This window comes from Bos taurus, chromosome 26, assembly GCF_002263795.3.
Source record: "Bos taurus isolate L1 Dominette 01449 registration number 42190680 breed Hereford chromosome 26, ARS-UCD2.0, whole genome shotgun sequence".
In the NCBI taxonomy this organism is placed as follows: Eukaryota; Metazoa; Chordata; class Mammalia; order Artiodactyla; family Bovidae; genus Bos; species Bos taurus.
In genome coordinates this window covers 46,820,808-46,840,036 of record NC_037353.1, presented here as the reverse complement: position 1 = coordinate 46,840,036, position 19,229 = coordinate 46,820,808, and the positions used below count along the sequence as shown (strand labels likewise).

General features: G+C 46.8%; 1 protein-coding gene and 1 non-coding gene across 3 annotated transcripts in view; one reads left to right on the top strand and one right to left on the bottom strand.

The window, feature by feature from the left end:
- The window catches only part of DOCK1 (dedicator of cytokinesis 1), a 556,534-nt gene that overhangs the window by 108,702 nt on the left and 428,603 nt on the right, over positions 1-19,229 (bottom strand). For both annotated transcript variants that reach the window (XM_005225872.5, XM_002698580.6), the window contains exons 30-31: positions 9,536-9,614; positions 1,400-1,500 (exon numbers count right to left, since the gene is read on the bottom strand). In XM_005225872.5, the coding sequence (XP_005225929.2) occupies positions 1,400-1,500; positions 9,536-9,614 (180 nt within the window). The remainder of the gene's footprint in view (positions 1-1,399; positions 1,501-9,535; positions 9,615-19,229) is intronic.
- Positions 2,740-2,804, top strand: MIR2285C (microRNA mir-2285c). Its single transcript, NR_031168.1, has one exon. It is a non-coding gene; the product is annotated as a microRNA mir-2285c (primary transcript).

Sequence of the window (19,229 nt, the reverse complement as noted above, 5' to 3'; positions counted from 1 at the left end):
AGGGGATCCATGGGACAATTTCAAAGGGGAAATCCGCATTTCTCCTCCCATGGTTGTGAGACAGAGAATTCTAAAAGCCCTATCAGAGGCTCTGCCGGGTCAGGGAGGGCAGACACCAACTGGCCATGTTTAATTTTCCGTGGCTCTGAAGCTCAGAAGGTACAGTGTGATGGGGAAGCAAACGTCTCCTTCGGCGGCCAAGGCTCATTTCCTGGCGTTGCTTTAGCTTGAACATTAAGGCTCTTGCCACAGCGAGGAAAGGGCCCAGGAAGCGAGAGGCTGCACCCTGACCTGGAGAATGCTCAGAATCAAGCCATTTTATTCTCCAAAGTGGGAAGGAGATGTCAGCTCTTTTCATGCAGATTTCCAATTTAAAAATACGTTTTCTCCGCAGGTGTCTCTAAGGGTGGGCTGTGCTGGGAGCTTGGTAAAGACAGGGCCCCACTGTCAGCTCGAGCTGTCTGGATCCTAACCTCACCTCCATGAGGGAGACACATGCTCCCAGGATACAGGGACGGCTGAGCAGCTTTCCCCTTTGGAGACGCTTTGGAATCTCTAACCCCTAGACACCGGGCTGGCAATGCCTTGGAACAGCATGGCACAGAAGGATCACGAAATGATGAACAGGGATGCTGACTCATCACCGTGATGTGCTGATGAAATACTGATGTATCGATGAACAGATCCCCCATGAGGGTTCACTGTCTTCCCTCTGGGCACCCACAGAACTGAGATGCTGGTGAAACTGAGGCAGGAAGAGGATACAGGTCCTCAGAGAGCCCAAGGGTTGCAAAGAGCCCCACGCAAGGGTTCTTTTCCTGACCCTGGACCAGGAGCTGTTCAGGACGCACTGCTGAAAGAGCCAGGTAGGAATCTTGTCTTTCCTGGGACTTCTGAGAGGTCCTTAGGATAATAAAAGGGTGAGTTAAGCCCTTCAGATCTCCTGCTGGGAAGAGGCCCAGGGTCATCTCTGGCAAAGAAGGAACCCCAGACCGCTCACCACTGCACGATGGGCTGTCCCACAATTCCAACATGCAACAGCTTCCATCAGAAGCTTCCTTGTTCGAAGCTTACACTGGAGAATTAAGGCACACACAAACCACACGTGGCGTGACATCAGCACAGCACACAGCAGAAGCAATTACGTCCCCAAACTCCCGTTCTGTGCGGCACTAATAGTCTCGAATGGCAGGGACCGGCAACCCACGAGAATGAATCCAGCAATCTTCAACCTGGACTCACCGGTTAGAAAAGGCAATACCCAATTCATGACCTGAAACCACCCTCTCATTACACCATGATTGCATCTCAGTTGGTACCGAGTTGGCTTAGAGGCCGTGAGATGATTCTAATAGACTCGCAGGCTCCTGCCCGTGAATCCGGAGCTGCGTGGACTTACTTGTTAAGGATTTTCGCTCTCTTAGCACTTGAAAAATTCTCCAGCTGCAAGGACTCTTGAGTGAGGAAAGCGACGGCCAGGTGAAAATAGTTGTTCCACAGCTGAAAACCAAAGAGGGGAGATGCTGAGGTGTCGAACTGATTCACACAGGGTCTCAGAAACGGTCCGAGACATTTCGTGTTTGCCCAGCACATGCCTGTGAGATGTTACAAAGCTGTGTCCTCTGCGTGCACCTGGCTGACCAGCCACCCATGGTGCGGCTCAGGGCTGAGTGTGGGCTCTGACTGCACGTGCTCAAATCCCACCCGCTTGGCCACATACTGAGGCAAATAACCCAATCTTTCTGTGCCTTGGTTTCCACAGATAAAGTGGGAACTTCAACAGTACCTACCTGATAGGGCTACTGAAGGAAGGATCGAAGGAATAAAGATACTTAGGGCCCCCCCAGCAGTGCCGAGCAGGTGGTGATGATCATGTAATATGTTTTAGCTCTTATTAACACTTTTGCAGAAACTAATGCCTGTGGCTATAATACATCTCAGGTCAATAATGTATTAATATTGTATCACGGAGTCCCTTACCTAACAGTATATAGATTTCTATAATTTATCATTTTTATGATACTAAATATATATATAAACACTAGACAATTGAGAACAACATAAAAACACCCAACAGTTCGTATTTCAAGGACAGCTGTTGTTCAGTCGCTAATTTGCAAACAGAGGTCAAAGTGAAATTGTCAGTCGCTCAGTTGTGTCCGACTCTTTGAGATCCCGTGGATGGTAGCCTGCCAGGCTCCTCTGTCCATGGGATTCTCCAGACAAGAATACTGGAGTGGATTGCCATTTCCTTCTCCAGGGGATCTTCCTGACCCAGGAATCAAACCTGGGTCTCCTGCATTGTAGGCAGATTCTTTACCATCTGAGCCACTGGAATCATAAGCAAAGGTAATAACTTGCATCAAGTGAGATGATTATAAAGAGTTACATAAAAATAAGGTGTTAACAATAACTGACTATCTTCAGTTACCAGGTAAATACTGGCAAGTTTCAAGCATGGATGTAGCTAAAGGCTTCATGTATCTGCTACTCTTCATAAGTGGCATTTCTTCAGGACGAGAGCATCTCATTTGGTTGCCAGGGAACCAGGTAAGTGCTGGTCCCCTTAGCTCACAGATGAGGTTCAGAGACTTGCCCCCAAATGCAGAAAACACAGAACAGAACAAGGTGAAGCAGAACAAGGGTCTCCAGTGGCTCACCCCAGACCTCACAAGCCAAGGCACTTTCTCTTTCATTTAGGCCCTTTGAGCGACTGATCTGATCTGATCTGACTGGGTTGCCGAAATGTTCGTTGAAGTTTTTCCATGGGGTGTCACGGAAGAAACCTGAACAAACTTTTTGGCCAACGCAATATAATAAACAGGGTGGCTCAAATCAGTAAAGTACAAGTTTCTTCTCTTCTTTTCGGAACTAACACCTGCCCTGACGCCCACCCATCCCCTCGCAATGCCCTTCTCTCACAGCTCTAGCAGGGATGTCTGGCCCATGTTGGGGTCAGGGTCATCCTGCTGCTCATAAAAAAAGCATCAACAGAAATACAAATGTGTCTTTTAAAATGCCAGCTTCACTAACTCTCTCTTCCTTCCCTGCATTCACACGGGGCCAGGACGACAGCTTAATTACAGGTAACCTAAAACCCCACCCTAGGAGATGTTTAGGGGAACAGTGTAGTTGAACACCCTGAAGGAGGTTCCCTTGTGGACTGCATGCCTGGAGACTTAGCATGTCCACCTATAAAGCAAGACTGGAACCCACAGGAGATTTTTGTACCCTGAGGAACTAGGAGGTTGACTGCTGCTCACCTCAAAACTCCCCTGGCCACTTTAGAGCCAGAGCAGGGCTGGGGGCCCCCAGGAGCTGGGAGCATCTGGCCTGGGGGAGGTGGGGTGATGACTTCTGTGATGTCTCTCTCCCAGGGTGCAGCCTAAGTCTATGCGTGGGGAATGTGAGGCGGCCCAAGTGTGGGGCAGTCTGCAAAGCCAGGCCTGTGCTCTGCAGATGTGTAGGGGATAGGACAGCCTGGAAAGAGTGAGAAGCTGTTCAAGGCTGGAGCGGACTAAAGTCACACAGAAACTGAATGCACAGGGGAGGGCGGGTATGTAGGAGGAGCACGGGGGGTGTTCAGGGCCATGAAACTGGATGCACGTCATTATACATTTGTCCAAACCCACAGAATGGACAACACATCTGCAGGGAGCCCTGATGCAAAGTAAGCACTCAGGGATGATGACGGGTGAGCGTGGGTGCAGCAGTTGCGTCAAATGCACCATCTGGTGGGGGATGTTGACATGGGGAGGCTCTGGGTGCTGGAGGCGGGGCGTTTCTGGGAAATCTCTGTACCTTCCTCTTACTTTGCTGTGAACTTAGAGCTACCCTTTAATAAAATACCGGAGAAGGCAATGGCACCCTACTCCAGTACTCTTGCCTGGAAAATCCCATGGATGGAGGAGCCTGGTAGGGTGCAGTCCATGGGGTCGCTAAGAGTCGGACACGACTGAGCGACTTCCCTTTCACTTTTCACTTTCATGCATTAGAGAAGGAAATGGCAACCCACTCCAGTGTTCTTGCCTGGAGAGTCCCAGGGACAAGGAAGCCTGGTGGGCTGCTGTCTCTGGGGTCACACAGAGTTGGACACAATTGAAGTGACTTAGCAGTAGCAGTTAATAAAATACAAAAATTTTAAAAATCACATAAAAATACAAACATTAATAAAACCTATAACGGTTTCCCTGGCATTCCAGTGGTTAAGAATCTGGACTTCCACTGCAGGGGATGTGGGTTTGATCCCTGGTAGGGGAAGTAAGATTCCACGTGTTGTACACTGCAGCCAAAAAAAAAAACAACAAAAAACCAACCAACCAGACAAAGAAAAAAAAAAATCCCTGTAAGCTATGCATGATTTGAGCTGTGACAACTAACAGCATTCACGATGCTGACCTGAGAAGCGACAAGTTCCGTGACTGGGTCAACAGAACCTGAATGTGGTCTGGGGGCCAGTGAGCGCTGATAATGGTGTGAGTGTGGTGGTCTTACTCTAGTTATGTAGCGGAGGGCCTCTGTTTGTATGAAATATGTACTACAGATTGGGGGAGGTGATAGGATGTCAAGCTGGCAGCTCACCAGGAGAATGTTGAGAATAAGAGCTCTTGGTGCTGTACTCGCCGGAAATGAGAAGCAGACTGGGAGGGGCAGAGGGACGCAGAGGGCAGAGTAGCAGCCCACAGGGAGGAGTAGTTCAAAGGAGAAGGAAGTGTCTGGGAACACCAGGATATCAAAACATGGAAATGTGCCTTGTGGGAGGACCTGCTGCCTGGAGCACATGCGGAAGCCAGTCTTGGCCATGCAGCACCCAGGCCTCCCTCTGGGTATGGGAGGATGAGAACCTCCTAGAGTGGAGCAATCAAACCACACCTGTCAAGGGATAAGGGCCAAAAGAGCTCATCGCAGCCAAGGCGCTGGGCATGAAGGGAGCTTCCAGAGGACTAAAGGCATGAAGACAGCGCACAGGGCCAGCAGTAACCCGTAACACGCTCTCAGCAGCCACACCTGAAACACACAGCCGTCTGTGTGTGTGGCTCAGCACCTGACGGGCATGGCCTACATGGATAAAAGGAGAAAACCTAATGAAGGACACGAAAAAAGCCACAAATATTCCTGTGTGGGATGGGAAAAAATAAATACTGCCAAGTACTCTCCCAAATGCTGTTACAATTCTACTACAATCTTTTACGAACTCAACAGAACCAATTAAAATGTAAACAGCGTGTTTCAAAAGTTGAACAAGGTGATTTGGAATTTCACATCGAAGAGGAAATGCGCAAAAAGTCAAAATACTTTTGCAGTAACATCCTAGCCAGGAAGACCTGGCTCTACTAGCTGGGTATAAAACCCATAGTTAATAACACAGAAAACAGAACGGATACACACCCGCATCTGTAATTGTGGGGATTCTTGGTGGCATGTAAAATCACTGGGAAAGAATAATTTATTCATAAAATCATGTAGGGAAAAGTAAATGTAAACCAGCTTCCAGCAGATGTAGATAAACAAGGACAGGGGACTACATTCAGTGTCTTGTAACAACTGATAATGGAAAACTGTGAAAAAGAATCTATACATATAGATATACGAATACAGAAATCTATATAGAGGCATATAAAATTGAATCACTTTGCTGTACACCTGAAGCTAATGCAATGTTGTAAAATAACTATACTTTGATTTTAAAAAATGATTAAGGAAAAGAAATCACAGATAGATTCAATGTTAGAACGTTTTTTTTTAAAGCAGAAACACAAAGCATTATCAGATACCAACTATAAACAAAACAGTTAAATTTATAATCAAAGAAGGATTCGCCAAGCAAAAAATAAAACCCAAAAAGCCATTTAAAAGAACTGACAAATTTGACTACAGAAAAATTAAGTATTTCTATACAATAAACCTAAACCCATGACTAGACTACATCAAGAATTTCAACTTACAAAAAATATGACATATAGCACAATAGAAAAATGAGCCGAGAAAATGGACAGTTCATACTAGAAATCCTCACAGCCAGTGAGTACTCTCAACCCAACTAGCAATCAGAGAAATATCAACAAAAATAAGAATCAACAATTTTAAAGAAATTGGTATTGGAGAAGATCTGGACAATGATGCTTTGCAGAGAAGGCTGGTGAGACTGCAAATTGCTAGAGCATTTGAGGATGGTAATTTATCAGTGTCCATCAAACTTAAAATGTCTCACCATCCAGTCTGGCAATTATGCTTCCAGTCACCAGCAATGCTGCCCTGAGACGGCTGTGTCACCCTGTTCACGGAAGCATTGCTGGGAACGGGGAAAAACCGGAAACAGCCTGCAGGTCATCAGAGCAGGAAGGCCTGCGCCAGTGTTGATGCATTTACACCGTGGAATAGGACAGAACTGAAAACCAGGAAAGCATGACCCCACTCACGTGTAAAGCCAAAAGAATCCCGGTCTTGGTCCAGATATAGCTGACTCCTGGGTGTGAATTACTCGAGTCCACTTACAGGTAGATATTCTTCAGTAGTAAATACTACAGTAATGCACAGTCTCTTGTTGGTTGAATTACACTCAGATAAACCACCTTCCCCAACCTTCCCACACTGTTCAAGGGCCAACTATACATGCTTAAAGAAGCCTCAGAGATAACACACAACAATTATTCTAAAAGTTAACCAGCAGTTGGAAGGAAATCCAAAAAAGAGGGGATATATGTATCCACATGGCTTCCTTGGTGGCCAGATTGTAATGAATCTGTGTGCAATGTAAGAGACCTGGGTTTGATCCCTGGGTCGGTAAGAGCCTCTGGAGAAGGGAATAACTACTCACTCCAGGATTCTTGCCTGGAGAATCCCTTGGACAGATGAGTCTGGCAGGCTACAGTCCCATGGGTCACAAAAAATTGGACACAACTGAGCAATGAACACTTTCACTTTCTTTTCACATGCATGCATGTATGTATGTGTGTGTGTATATACACACACACACACACACACACACACACACACACATATATAGAGAGAGAGCTAATATTCATTGGAGGGGCTCATGCTGATGTTGAAGCTCCAATACTTTAGCCAACCGATGCAAAGAGACGACTCATTGGAAAAGACCCTGATGCCGAGAAAGATTGAAGGCAGGAGGAGAAGGAGACAACAAAGGATGAGATGGTTGGATGGCATCACTGACACAATGGACATGAGTTTGAGCAAGCTCACTCAGGAGATGGTGACGGACAGGGAGGCCTGGCGTGCTGCAGGTGGACATGACTTAGCGGCTGAACAACAACATCCAGCTGGCCTTCCCGCGCGGGACAACTGGAAAAGAACCCACGTGCCAGCACAGGAGACGTAAGAGACACGGGTTCGATCCCTGGGTTAGAAAGTTCCCTGGAGGAGGGCATGGCAAACCACGCCAGTATTCCGGCCTGGAGAATCCCATGAACAGAGGAGCCTGGTGGACTATAGTCCACGGGGTCATAAAGTGTTGGACATGACCGAAGGGACTTCGCACACAGCACACAGCTGAGGCACTTCATTGTACAGCAGAAACCAACATAACATTGCAAAGCAACTATACAAAGTGAGGTCGCTCAGTCGTGTCCAGCTCTCTGCGATCCCATGGACTGTAGTCTACCAGGTTCCTCCATCCACGGAATTTTCCAGGCAAGGGTACTGGAGTGGATTGCCATTTCCTTCTCCAGGGGATCTTCCCACCCCAGGGATCAAACCCAGGTCTCCTGCATGGCAGGCAGACGCTTTACTGTACCCCAAGTTTAAAAACATACTATTTGGTAAATACTAAGCAATGAATAAATATTTGTTGACATTAAAAAAAAAAAGCTACCCAGCAGAGGGAGAAAAAGGTGAAAAAATGGGAAGGGAGCTTTCCTATTTTATTCAATGGGCTGACTTACACTGCATAAATATTTCACAAGAATGTATCTGTGTTTTAGGATGTGATAACAAACATTAAGCAGAGAAAATAATAAAAAATTTTAAACTGAAAAAGAGTAACATTTTTACATACACAGTACCTGATATATTACTACATACTTATATTCTATAATGCTGATGAAACATTTTTAATTTAATAAAATGATACAAATGCAGTTACTTAAAAAACAGAAATAAGACTCAAGCTTTCAAGAATGAGCTTATGGTTGCTGAGGAGAGGATGGGGGGGAAGGCGGAGTTTGGGATGAATAGGTACACACTGCTATATTTAATGGAGAAGGAAATGGCAACCCACCCCAGTGTTCTTGCCTGGAAAATCCCAGGGACAGGGGAGCCTGGTGGCTTGCCGTCTATGGGGTCACACAGAGTCAGACACGACTGAAGTGACTTAGCAGCAGCAGCTATATTTAAACTGGATAACCAACAAGGACCTCCTGTATGCAGCACAGGGAACTCTACTCAATGCCATGTGGCAACCGGGATGGGAGGGGGTTTGGGGGAGAACGGACACATTAATCTGTACAGCTGAGTCCCTTTGCTGTTTACCTGAAATTATCACAATATTGTTTGTTAACTGGCTACATCCCAGTACAAAATAAAAAATTTTAAAAAATTAAAATTAAAAAAATGATCTAAGGGCACAGGCACCAAAGAACTTAATCTAATAACCAAGTATCACCTTTAGCTCTAAGTTGTCAGAAGACAAGGCAAATGGGAAAGTAGATGGGTGTCTAATTTTTGTTATCTGTTAATTTTTGTTATCTGTTGACCTAGGTTTGAGTAGGACCACCCTCTGGGTGTACCTAAAGTGGTTCAGGTTCTTTCTCCATGAACAGTCCTACCCAGGAAACTAAAAACCTGTTTGCCCCTGGATGCTTTGATTTGCAAACTTTAGTAAATGAAACAAATAATAACAAAACCATGATTAGCAGAAATATACCTGAAGTTTGGTGGGAATGAGAGTCCCAAATAGTAGATGCATAGTAAGAAATCATGCCAGGCAAAAATCAATCAATCAGTTAAATCACACACACAGGCACGTGCACATACACGCGATCCACAAGCACCGGAGGAGGAGGGCCTGGATGGGAGGGATCGGCTCACCACAGCCAAGGGCTGTTGAGGGGCTGGGACCTTGTGCCTGGTAAGGGCCACTTCAGGCAGCACAAAGCCGGCGGGGAATATATCAGGGGAAAATCGAGTTCTACACGCGAGCTGGGCTCAGCGATGCAGACCCACAGTGCCTCCCGGGCTGATTCTCATCACATCAGGATGGCCTGAGACAATCTTGGCAGCCAGGCCGACTGAGACGCGGCCGCCTCCCTGCTCAGAGAGTCCCTAACTTGTCACTCTGATTCAAGACTTTCTCCCTGAAACAGCTCCATCTCCTTTCTCGCTAAATTGAGCAAATACCCCAAAGGCATCATTTTCAATCCTCGGGTTCCAGTAGCATGTATTGTAAATTCCATTTCCACACCTTAAATGGGAAACCGATTAAGTTTAAGGATTAGAAATATAAGATATGGGCTCAGACCAGCAATTTGTTTTAACATGATTTCCCAACAAAGGTCGTGTCTACTCCTTCTCTCACCTGCAGCTCAAAGTTGGCTTGATCCAGAAATTTTTTGTTCAGCATATCTGCATACTGATTAATCGCTCGCAGGAAGACTCTGAAAGATCAAGAGAAAATTACATAATTACACACTTCTGCTCTGGCACCTTTGGAGGTTCGGCATTTCAATTAGCTACAATCTGAGACTGTCTGGCAAGTGAACTCTCTAAGTCCTGTGAAAAGCTGCGAAGTTTTGCCAATGCAAAGCCCAGAGAATTATATGCAGATGTTCTTCAAATTAATCAAGGAAACTAGCACACGCAGAAGAAAAGACACAGACCAAAATAACAGAGTCTGGAAGTAACATATGAAAAGTATCACACACACAAAAAAAAACCCACTTTTTTTTTTTTTTTTTAAAAAAGAAGAGGTGCAAATTAAATCTCATTCTCGAGTCACAATATATTCATGTTATATTATAAAATTGGTCTTTGCTTAGCTGGCTTTTTAAAGTTAAGCATTCAAAAGTGCTGTTACACACGATCTGGCTTGGATTGATTTGGTATGTAGACTGGAAAAAAATGCAGAACAATCTGAAAAAGGTGAGAATCATGTTTCATTTGGCAGAAAAAACTGAGGACTTAAGCCTGGGACATAGCATCTCACATTGCTCTGAGAGACTGCTCAGAAGACGTAAAGGGGGAACTGGGATACACAGTACTTTTGCAACAAAGATCAGGCACTCAGAACTTCAGAAGATTATTGTTACTTAAAGGAAACCTGATTATCCCAACTTAAGGAATTTATCGGCTTTTCTATAGATAGGAAGACGTGAGTCTGGGATCAAGGAAGCCGTTCCTTTGATCTGCACCTCAGCTCTCTGGGGCCAGAGTCCCGTGCTTTCTCACCCTGGGTTCCCTTAGGGCTCACCGCCCTGGACAGCTGTAATGTGATGACGTGATGGGTGCAACGTTTCCTTTATTTACTGATGCGCCAGCAACATATCTTTTCTATCAATAGGTGAAAAATCACGGAAGCTCGGAAGTATGGTTGACCTCAGTACCATGTGTCCACCAAATGCTAGTTTTAGGCACTGTTTACTTGTTTAAATAAAGAAAGCTTTAGTAGAGATGAGAGTCATTTGCCAAGAGTTTCAGCAGGAATGTGAATTCATCCATTCACCGACGTGGTACCACTGTGACCACGCAGAACAAAATATCACATCCTTCCACACTCTGACTTTTTCTTTTCCGTGATGGAATACGCAACTCGAGGATGTCCTAAGTGACTCCAGTGCTCAGCCTTTCCCAAGCTTCTTCATTCAGTAGATTTGTCTCATGGCTCTGCAGAGTGTTTACAACAAAGCTTAGTCCAGATCCTTCTTTTTAAATGACCCTTCTCCCTCTGCACAAAGGCAGGATGTGAGAGCAGCTAGCATTAGGTCACAGATAATAAACTTCATTATCCTCCCTCCATTTAGACAGCAGGAAGCAGCCACAGAGTGTAAGAGAAATCTAGGTTACTTACTAGGAACTGATGCTGATAAGAGGATCTCTTTAGCTATGCATGCCTGGAGAAGGTCCCCAGCCTGGACAGTCCCAGAGCCACTAAAGGCCAGTTAGCCCGGGAGGACGGGGAGAGGACAGGGCCACCTGGGGCTTTAAGGAGGTCTCCATCACCACCTCCCGCCACCACCTCCTGCCCAACACTCGCTGTCGTGCAGGTTTCTCTGGCACAAGCTCCAAGAAAGAGGATGTGCAGACAGCATTTCATTAAGAGACCCATCGGTGGGATCCACGACCAAACGAGTGTGACAAGTGGCCTGTGCTGGAGCTTGCTATCTTCGTGGCTGAAGAAAAACGTAGCCGGAGTTACTTGAATCCTTCCCTGAGGATGTTAAGACAAAACCAAGAAAGTCGGATCTGATGTTGTAAGTGCCTGCTCAGAGAGGGGCATGGAGATGCTGGCTTGTCCGGGACCAGGAACATGGCCTGGGCAGCGGCATCCATCAGCCACAGGGTGGCTGGATTCTGCCATTGCAGAATGCCCAGGGAAACTGGAGAAATAGCTCTCCTGGATGAATGCTGTAATTTATTGAGTGGGGGCGGCGGGGCGGGGGGAGGCTGAATACAGGGTATTGAAGGATCCTGACAAATTAATCGAGGAGCAGGACAAAACCACTATAATCAAGATGGAAAAAAAAAAAATAAGTGAAACTGTTAGTTGCTCAGTCATGTCCAACTCTTTGCGACCACATGGACTACAGCCTGCTAGGCTCCTCTGTCTATGGAATCCTCCAGGCAAGAACACCGGAGTGGGTTGCCATTCCCTTCTTCAGGGAATCCTCCCCACCCAGGGATGGAACCCTGCTCTCCTGCTTTGCAGGCAGACTTTACCATCTGAGCCACGAAGGGAGCCTTGTATAGACAGGTCGCCTAGCAACCCTAACCAGCCCCCCAGTCTTGGGCCTCAGCCCATATCATGTTCAGCCCTCAGAAGTACAAGCTGCCTGGTTCAAGCGAAGACACGCTCCCTGGCCCAGGCGGCCCCTGGCAATTGTGCTCAGATAGCATCTGTGGGTGTGCCCTGCACTTACCCAGAAACCTGAAGACTTCCTGTCACGGGGAGAGTGGGGCGGTCACACAATACAAAAACACAGGGCTTATGGCCTTGAACATTTTTTTTTCTGCTCAACTTTTCCTCCAGCTTCAGAACTTGGCTGTTCACTGGAGTACCCCATGGCCTTTATGAGGTTTCAGAAAGCCCCTCTCTCCAGCCCTCCATGACAATAACAAGTTCACGTAGACATGCATTATTATTACAGGGCTAATTACTGTGCCTCAAGATAGCACCCAAAGAGTTACAATATGCTACTTCTAATTAAGCCCTGGAACAACTTCAGCTAGTTAAATAAAGATATTGCTCAAAATGACTGGGGAAAAAAAAAAAGATGCCACGCTGAAAGAATATGAAAGCTGAACAAAAACTTTTTAATGAACTGACAGCTGAGCAAGAGCAGTGCTGAGAGAGATTCTATAATTTAGACTATAAATTTTTTAAAAAGCCAGGACAAAGAAACAAATAACATGGCATATCAGGGCAAAGCTGAAGGGATGATCAAACAAAAGCATCATTGATGCTGTCAACAAAGGCGAGCCACTCAGGCTACAGGTATCAAAGGCCACATCACCTTTACAGAACCATCATTATATCCTACGCTTCACACTTGATGGGATTGAAATCTTAGCGATGCCCCAAGTCCACTTGAAGATAAGTCAACTAACCAGACAAAAAGAAACATACACAGAGGCTAACTTTTTGGAAAGAATATTTCCTGTCTGTTGTAATTCATGAGTTATTTCTAACACATATCAAGCTAAGGGAGATAAATACGAAAATCACATTAGAAGCTTCTGCAGAACAATCTGCTTTCAGTCAATGATTATGAAAGATATCGCAGCTCAGCCAGGCGATCACACAGCAGGATGCCTACTAGATGGGAGTGAGGGGCTTCAGCCTGGCTCAAGGGAACTGACAAGCAAGTCCTGTCTACCAGGAGAGGGGACATGAGATGGGGAAGGGGTTGCAAGTGGGCTCCGCTCTGCATCCCTGGTGACCCTGTCCACACTGGGCACCACTGGCATTGCACTCAAGGACAGAAAAGCCCTCCAGTCTGTTCCCGAATGGACCTGTTTATTCGCCACTGGCTGTAATGCCTAATTGGCATCTGGCACATCACAGATGTTCACTAGGTATTAGCCACGGGAAAAGAAGGGCATGATGAATATGGGTGGCGCACGGACGGATGGGTGGGTGGGTGGATGGCTGATGGATGGATAAGCTGGCTGACCCACGTCAGAGCGAAACTGTTTACTTCAGACTGGAACGCGAACATAGCCCAAACCCACAGGCTTCCAACTGAGATCACAGACCTGGTTTCAGGACCTAATGAAGCTCAGGTTCCTGATGTCTCATCACATCAGAATTCAGTGAGAGACAAAGTGATAGGTAAGAAGTAGATTTGTTCAGAGAGAAACACATTCCACAAACAAGAGTGTGGGCCATCGCAGAGGCGAGTGTGGTGGCCTTGAAATGTGGCGTGGTTAGTTATTATGGGTTGGGTAATTTCATAGGCTAATAAGTGGGAGGATCATGCCAACTATTTTGGGGGAGGGGTGGAAATTTTCAGGAACTGGGCCACCGCCTAGTTTTTGGACTTTTGACAGTGCCTTGGAAGTGTCAAGGCATCCCTGGGCATGTCATTCAGCTTGCTGATTGAGGAACCAGGTCCAGCTGAAGTTTAACTTGTCTGCCATCTTGGACCCAATTGATTCTAATCGATTTATGTTATGCCCTTGGGCTATGTCATTCTTTTAAAAATTGTGCCCTGCCCCCTTCCCTCCTATTTCAAGAAGGCTCAGGGAGGCCAAAATATCTGGTAGCTCCTGGCTATCCCTGCATTCTGAGATTTTCCTCTGTGGGTTCAGCTGTTAGAGGTTCTTGAAAACCAAATTTTGCAGTAGGCACTGGCATTTAATGGCTGTGCGTTGCCCTCACGCTCCTCTCCACTTCTGGAGTAAGTTCCTGGGCGGAGAGAACCTTGCCTTGTAAAAGGTAAATATCAGGATGCCCCAAGGCATCTGAGAGGACCGGTGGCCTCTGTGTGTATTCAGAAATGTTCTGGTCTAAGGACATTCATTTATGACTGCACTGAGAGACGTCTCAGAGTCAGCGATATGTCTAGGAACTCCTCGCAGGCAAACAGCTCACACAGCCTGCTCTCCTGGGGAGAGAGAAGCCACTTTGTGGCAACCTGTTGCTGTTGTTCATTCACTCCGTCGTGTCCAACTCTTTGCGACCCAATGGACCATAGCCCACCAGGCTCCTCTGTCCATGGGATTTCTAGGCAAGAGGGGGAAAGGATGGCTATTTCCTCTGCCCGGGATCTTCCCGACCCAGGGATGGAAACTGCGTCTCCTAGATTGGCAGGTGGATTCTTCACCACTGAGCCCCAGGGATCACAAGCACGACGTGGGGTCGTCTGGGTTGGTGTTGATGCCCCCATCCATCATCACTGTGCGTGAGCAGCAGAACCCGAGGCACGGAGCTCATGTCTGCTCTTTATAATGTTCCCAGCTTTCAGGAACAGGAGAGTGAGACGCTGGCAGGAGACAGAGAACTCGGCGAGGGGAAGGCAGGGAGCAGGGCAGACGTGTGCTGCTGCTCCCCTGCCAGAAAAGAGAGACGGGGTGGGGGAATGTGAGCCAAGCAAGTCCTGTCTCATGCCCAGCCACGAGCGCGAAGTCATTTCTAAAAAATGAAGTTAATGGTGTAAGAACTAAATGCTTTCATGGATACTGTCCCACAGGATCAAAATGATTAAGAAAAAGGGCAAGCCCATCTTTCACAGAGCTCTTTCCGATCATTTTTAACCTACAAAAGGTTTTATTTAAAATCTAAAAAATTTAAAGGTAAAAAACCAAACACAAGAAATAAATAATGTAGGGAGAGCCAGGGGCAAATCTTACAAAGATTCAGAAGCCCTAAGTTCTAGGCGTACAGTCTCTAGACATTCAAATTATTCAAGGCAATGACTGCAAATTGTCTTGTTAATGGCCCCAAGGAAAGAACTTTATCTCACTCTGCTTGGTAAGTGACTCTTGTCCCCAGAAAGTCAGAGTCACAACCTTCACCAGCCTCCCCACGACGTCACTCACTTTAAACAATCTAGAAATCCTGAGAGACCGAGACCGTTCATTCCCAAAGCTCGTACAATGGAAAACGAACAAAGAAACAAGAAAGCCCAGGAAGTTTCCCTTGACTTCCTTTTCTTCTACCTGGGTATTTAACTACAGCGAGTATTCATTTGCTGGAAACAAGGTGCTGTGCTGTAATTCCTGGTGGTGTCAAATATGAGAGTAACTGTCGTCCACACACACACACACACACACACACACATCCAATTACAGTTTTAATCTAATTCTGTTAACTATCATATACCTATCTATCCACCCATCCATCCATCCACCTATCTATCTGTATATCCATCTATCTGGCCATCTCTCTCTCTCTTTTACATCCATGTAAACATTTGGTTACCAGGCCTTCAAAAGTTGCTCAGGTTTTTGAGATTCTCCTATTTTCAAGCAACGCATAAAAGTACGAAACTATGAGCCTTCAAGTTTCCTTGAACTTAGAATCTGTTTGGGTTTGTTTGTTTGTTGTTTTTCTAACTTTGAGATTAAAGGTAAGGACGATGTATGCCACATAATTCAAAGTCATTTGAGCACTGTGACCGTCCCTGACACTCTACAAAACATTAAGTAGCGTTTGCTACAAAGAGGAGGCAAGCCCTGTGCCTTGACTTTGGCACGTGTTGGGGAGAAGGCTGGGTGAGGTGGGGAGAGGCTCTGAGAAGGAGGTGGCTGCTGAGGTTCAAGCCTTCCAACCACAAGCGTTTCCCAGAGGATGCCCCACTGGCCCTGCCTCTCCCCCACGTCCCCTCTGCATCCCAGCACAAAAGCATCCTGATGCCTCCTGAGCTCCATGGGAGACCATCCCCCAAAATGACCTATTGGAAAGCAGTGTCCTGAGCCATCACAGTCCCACAGTCCTAAACAACTGTGTGTTAATTGAGAAGAAGGGAACTCAGAAAGCAGAACATAATCAGACACCAATTTAACTACTGGAAGCTCCTGGCGCGGTTACAGCCCCTAAAATGACTTTATTATGACAGGGCTGCAGGCATTTCTGTGTTTCTGTTACCCAGTGTTTGCTGCCAATAAAACAGGAAGAAGAGGGACCTCATTACTGCAGAGGGAGACGCGTCTATGGCGAGATGCCCCAAGCATCCCGGGTACAAGGTGAAGCCCCAGGTCTTAACGGCTGAAGCTGTGGGGCTTCTCTTGTTCCTCCTCTGAACTGACTGTAAGTTATATAATGAGATTGTACAGTTCAATCTGAGGGCACTTAAATACCTCTGGCACCCACCCAACAGTCGCTCCGGGGGGGAAAAAACTGCATCTTTGAACAAAATGTTTTGCCCAAAGTGGTTGGAAAAAAAGGCAACAAAAGTACAGAGACAGTCTATCCCTGCGGAACACTGAGCCAAGGAGTCGCAGCTGGAAATCTGCCTGAACGTGGTTTCTGCATCGCTCAGGAACGCTGGGAAGGAGAGGTGACCTAGGGTGACGTGAGGGAAGAGGTACAGACTGTGGCTTCAGGCCCACGGGACGGGTGCCTGCCCCCTGTCAACGAGTCTCCTGGCACCTCCCACGAGCAGCTGGGTGTCAGGTCAGTGTCTAAAGCAACAGTTGTTACCTCTGGTGGGATCTTGGGTGAAGAACGAAGACCATGTGAGCACAGAGAACTGACTTCTAAGAAAGACCCTGGTGTGTCCTGACGGGGAGCAATGAGCAGAAAGTGGAAGGCTTAGGTGAGACGCACCTGCAGTCTTTGTGGCTTGGGAAGCAGTGGAGAGACTGGTGTCACAAGAACTGTCTGGGAAGGAGGCTGGAAGTGTTGACGGGGGCCGTGAGAGGTTGTAGACGCCAGGGTACAGAGTTTGCACCTTGGGCGGTGGGTGATGGAGCTCCTGAAGACTTTACAGTGGGGACTGGGCCAGAAAAGCAGAAGGGTTAACCACCTTTGAATGCATGAGATTTGCTTCATTTCTTTCCCTAATCAATAAGCCTACAGTATCCATTAGATTCTTAACTAAAATGCAAATCGCTCTGCACCTTTCTGCTTGGCCAGCTCTGGGAGATGCGGGCTCAGTCTATGAGGCCGGGGCATCATAGAATCCCCAGGGAGCATCCGCACCACATTAAGGTCTCATCCCTGCTGGGGGAGAGGGGGTGACCTGGAACAGAGATCAGTGGGTCCAGGTAGGCTTGTCTGACATGCTCAGTGCACCTGTGCTTTGGATGTGTGTTCTCTAAGTCCCCACCAAAACAGTGCCTGTTGCCCATGAACCACTGCGGCTGAGGGCCAGACGTCCTGAAAGGGGCCGCACCCACCACAGCCCTCTGCTTCCTCTCCCACTGGACCACCCCCCTCACTTTCTGGGGCTTGAGCATCTTCTGAACACCTTGCATGTTCCACACAATGTCGCTACTTCACAGACATCACGGTGTTTGATGCCACAAGTCTTGTGAGGTATGAATTACCTGATATTTTATAAACCAGGAAATAACAGCTCAGAGAGGCACAAAGCATGCTCCCAGTAGGCTTAGAACAAGGTCACAACCGGTTACAATCATGTACTGCCTTCCTTAGGAAGGTTAATCACCACGGTCAGCATGATACAAGTACAACCTTGCCACTGTGTTCCTTTTACACTGCATGGAGGAAAACTTCCAGCAGATTCAAAAGTAGACAGTGAAGGACTTCTCTGATGGTCCAATGGCTAAGAATCCAAACTCCTAAGGCAGGCTGCCCAGGTTTGATCCCCGGTCAGAGAACTAGATCCCACGTGCTGAAACTAAGAGTTTCGCATGCCACGACTAAATATCCCACGTGCTAAAAGTAAGAAAGATACCTACTGCACGCCGCGATGTAGATCAAAGATCCCGTGTGCTGCAACTAGACAGCTGTGAAAGGTGCTCAGTCGTGTCCAGCTCTTTGCGATCCCATGGACTATACAGTCCCTGGAATTCTCCAGGCCAGAATACTGGAGTGGGTAGCCTTTCCCTTCTCCAACTAAGACAAATACATAAACAAGTAGATGTCTTTTAAAAAGTAGACAGCAAAAGGGACCCGTGTACTCTTCACTCAGCTTCATCGATTATTACTGTCTGCGCATGGTTGACTCATTTCTCCCCAACTTCGTACCCCCTCCCACATTATTATTACTGTTGTCGTTATTTTTAGACAGACTTTATTTCTAAGGGCAGCTTTAGGCTCACAGCAAAACTGAATGAAATGTACATGGAGTTCCCTACTCCACTGGCTCCCCCATGACCGACATCCCACACCGGGGCGGTGCCCACGTTATAAACTGCTGGACTCCCAGTAATTCATCATCGTCACCCACAGTGCAGAGTCTCATTAGGGCTCACTCTTGGGGCTGTACGCTCTACGGCTTTGGACAACATGCAGTGACCCACGGCCCCCATGACCGAATCATACTGAACAGAGTCACTGCCCTAAAGACCCTCTGTGCTTGGCCAGCTCACCGCTCCCTCCCACTGAGCCCCTGGGAGCCACTGATCTTTACCGCTCCATCCTGGCTTTTCCAGAATGGCATACTGCTGACTCCTAGAGGATGTAGCCTTTTCATATTGGCCCCTATTATTTCTAGAATGTTTTCTAAGTTAATTTTCCCCAGGTTTAATAGTCTTAACATAAGACACTTTATGGCAAGGGCTTGAAACACATTCTCTTGTCAAACTCTTTTTCTAACTCGTCTGAGCAACATAAGTGCCTGCCTGAAAGAGTTCAGGGATCATCACGGCCTCAGAGCTCACCCTGCTCCAAAGCGTCCACTGATGCTCAGGAAGCACCTCCTTCCTGATGGTCTGGATTCTTGGGGTGGGTCACTCCATGGAAGAGGGGATATTAACACAGATCTCACGGGCTTTTTTATAAATGTACATATATATTTATTTTCTACATTTAAAAACTGTTTAACCTCGATATTTATTTATCTGGGCTTCCCTGATGACTCAGTGGTAAAGAATCAACCTGCTAATGCAGGTAATGTGGGTTTGCTCCCTGGGTTGGGAAGATCCCC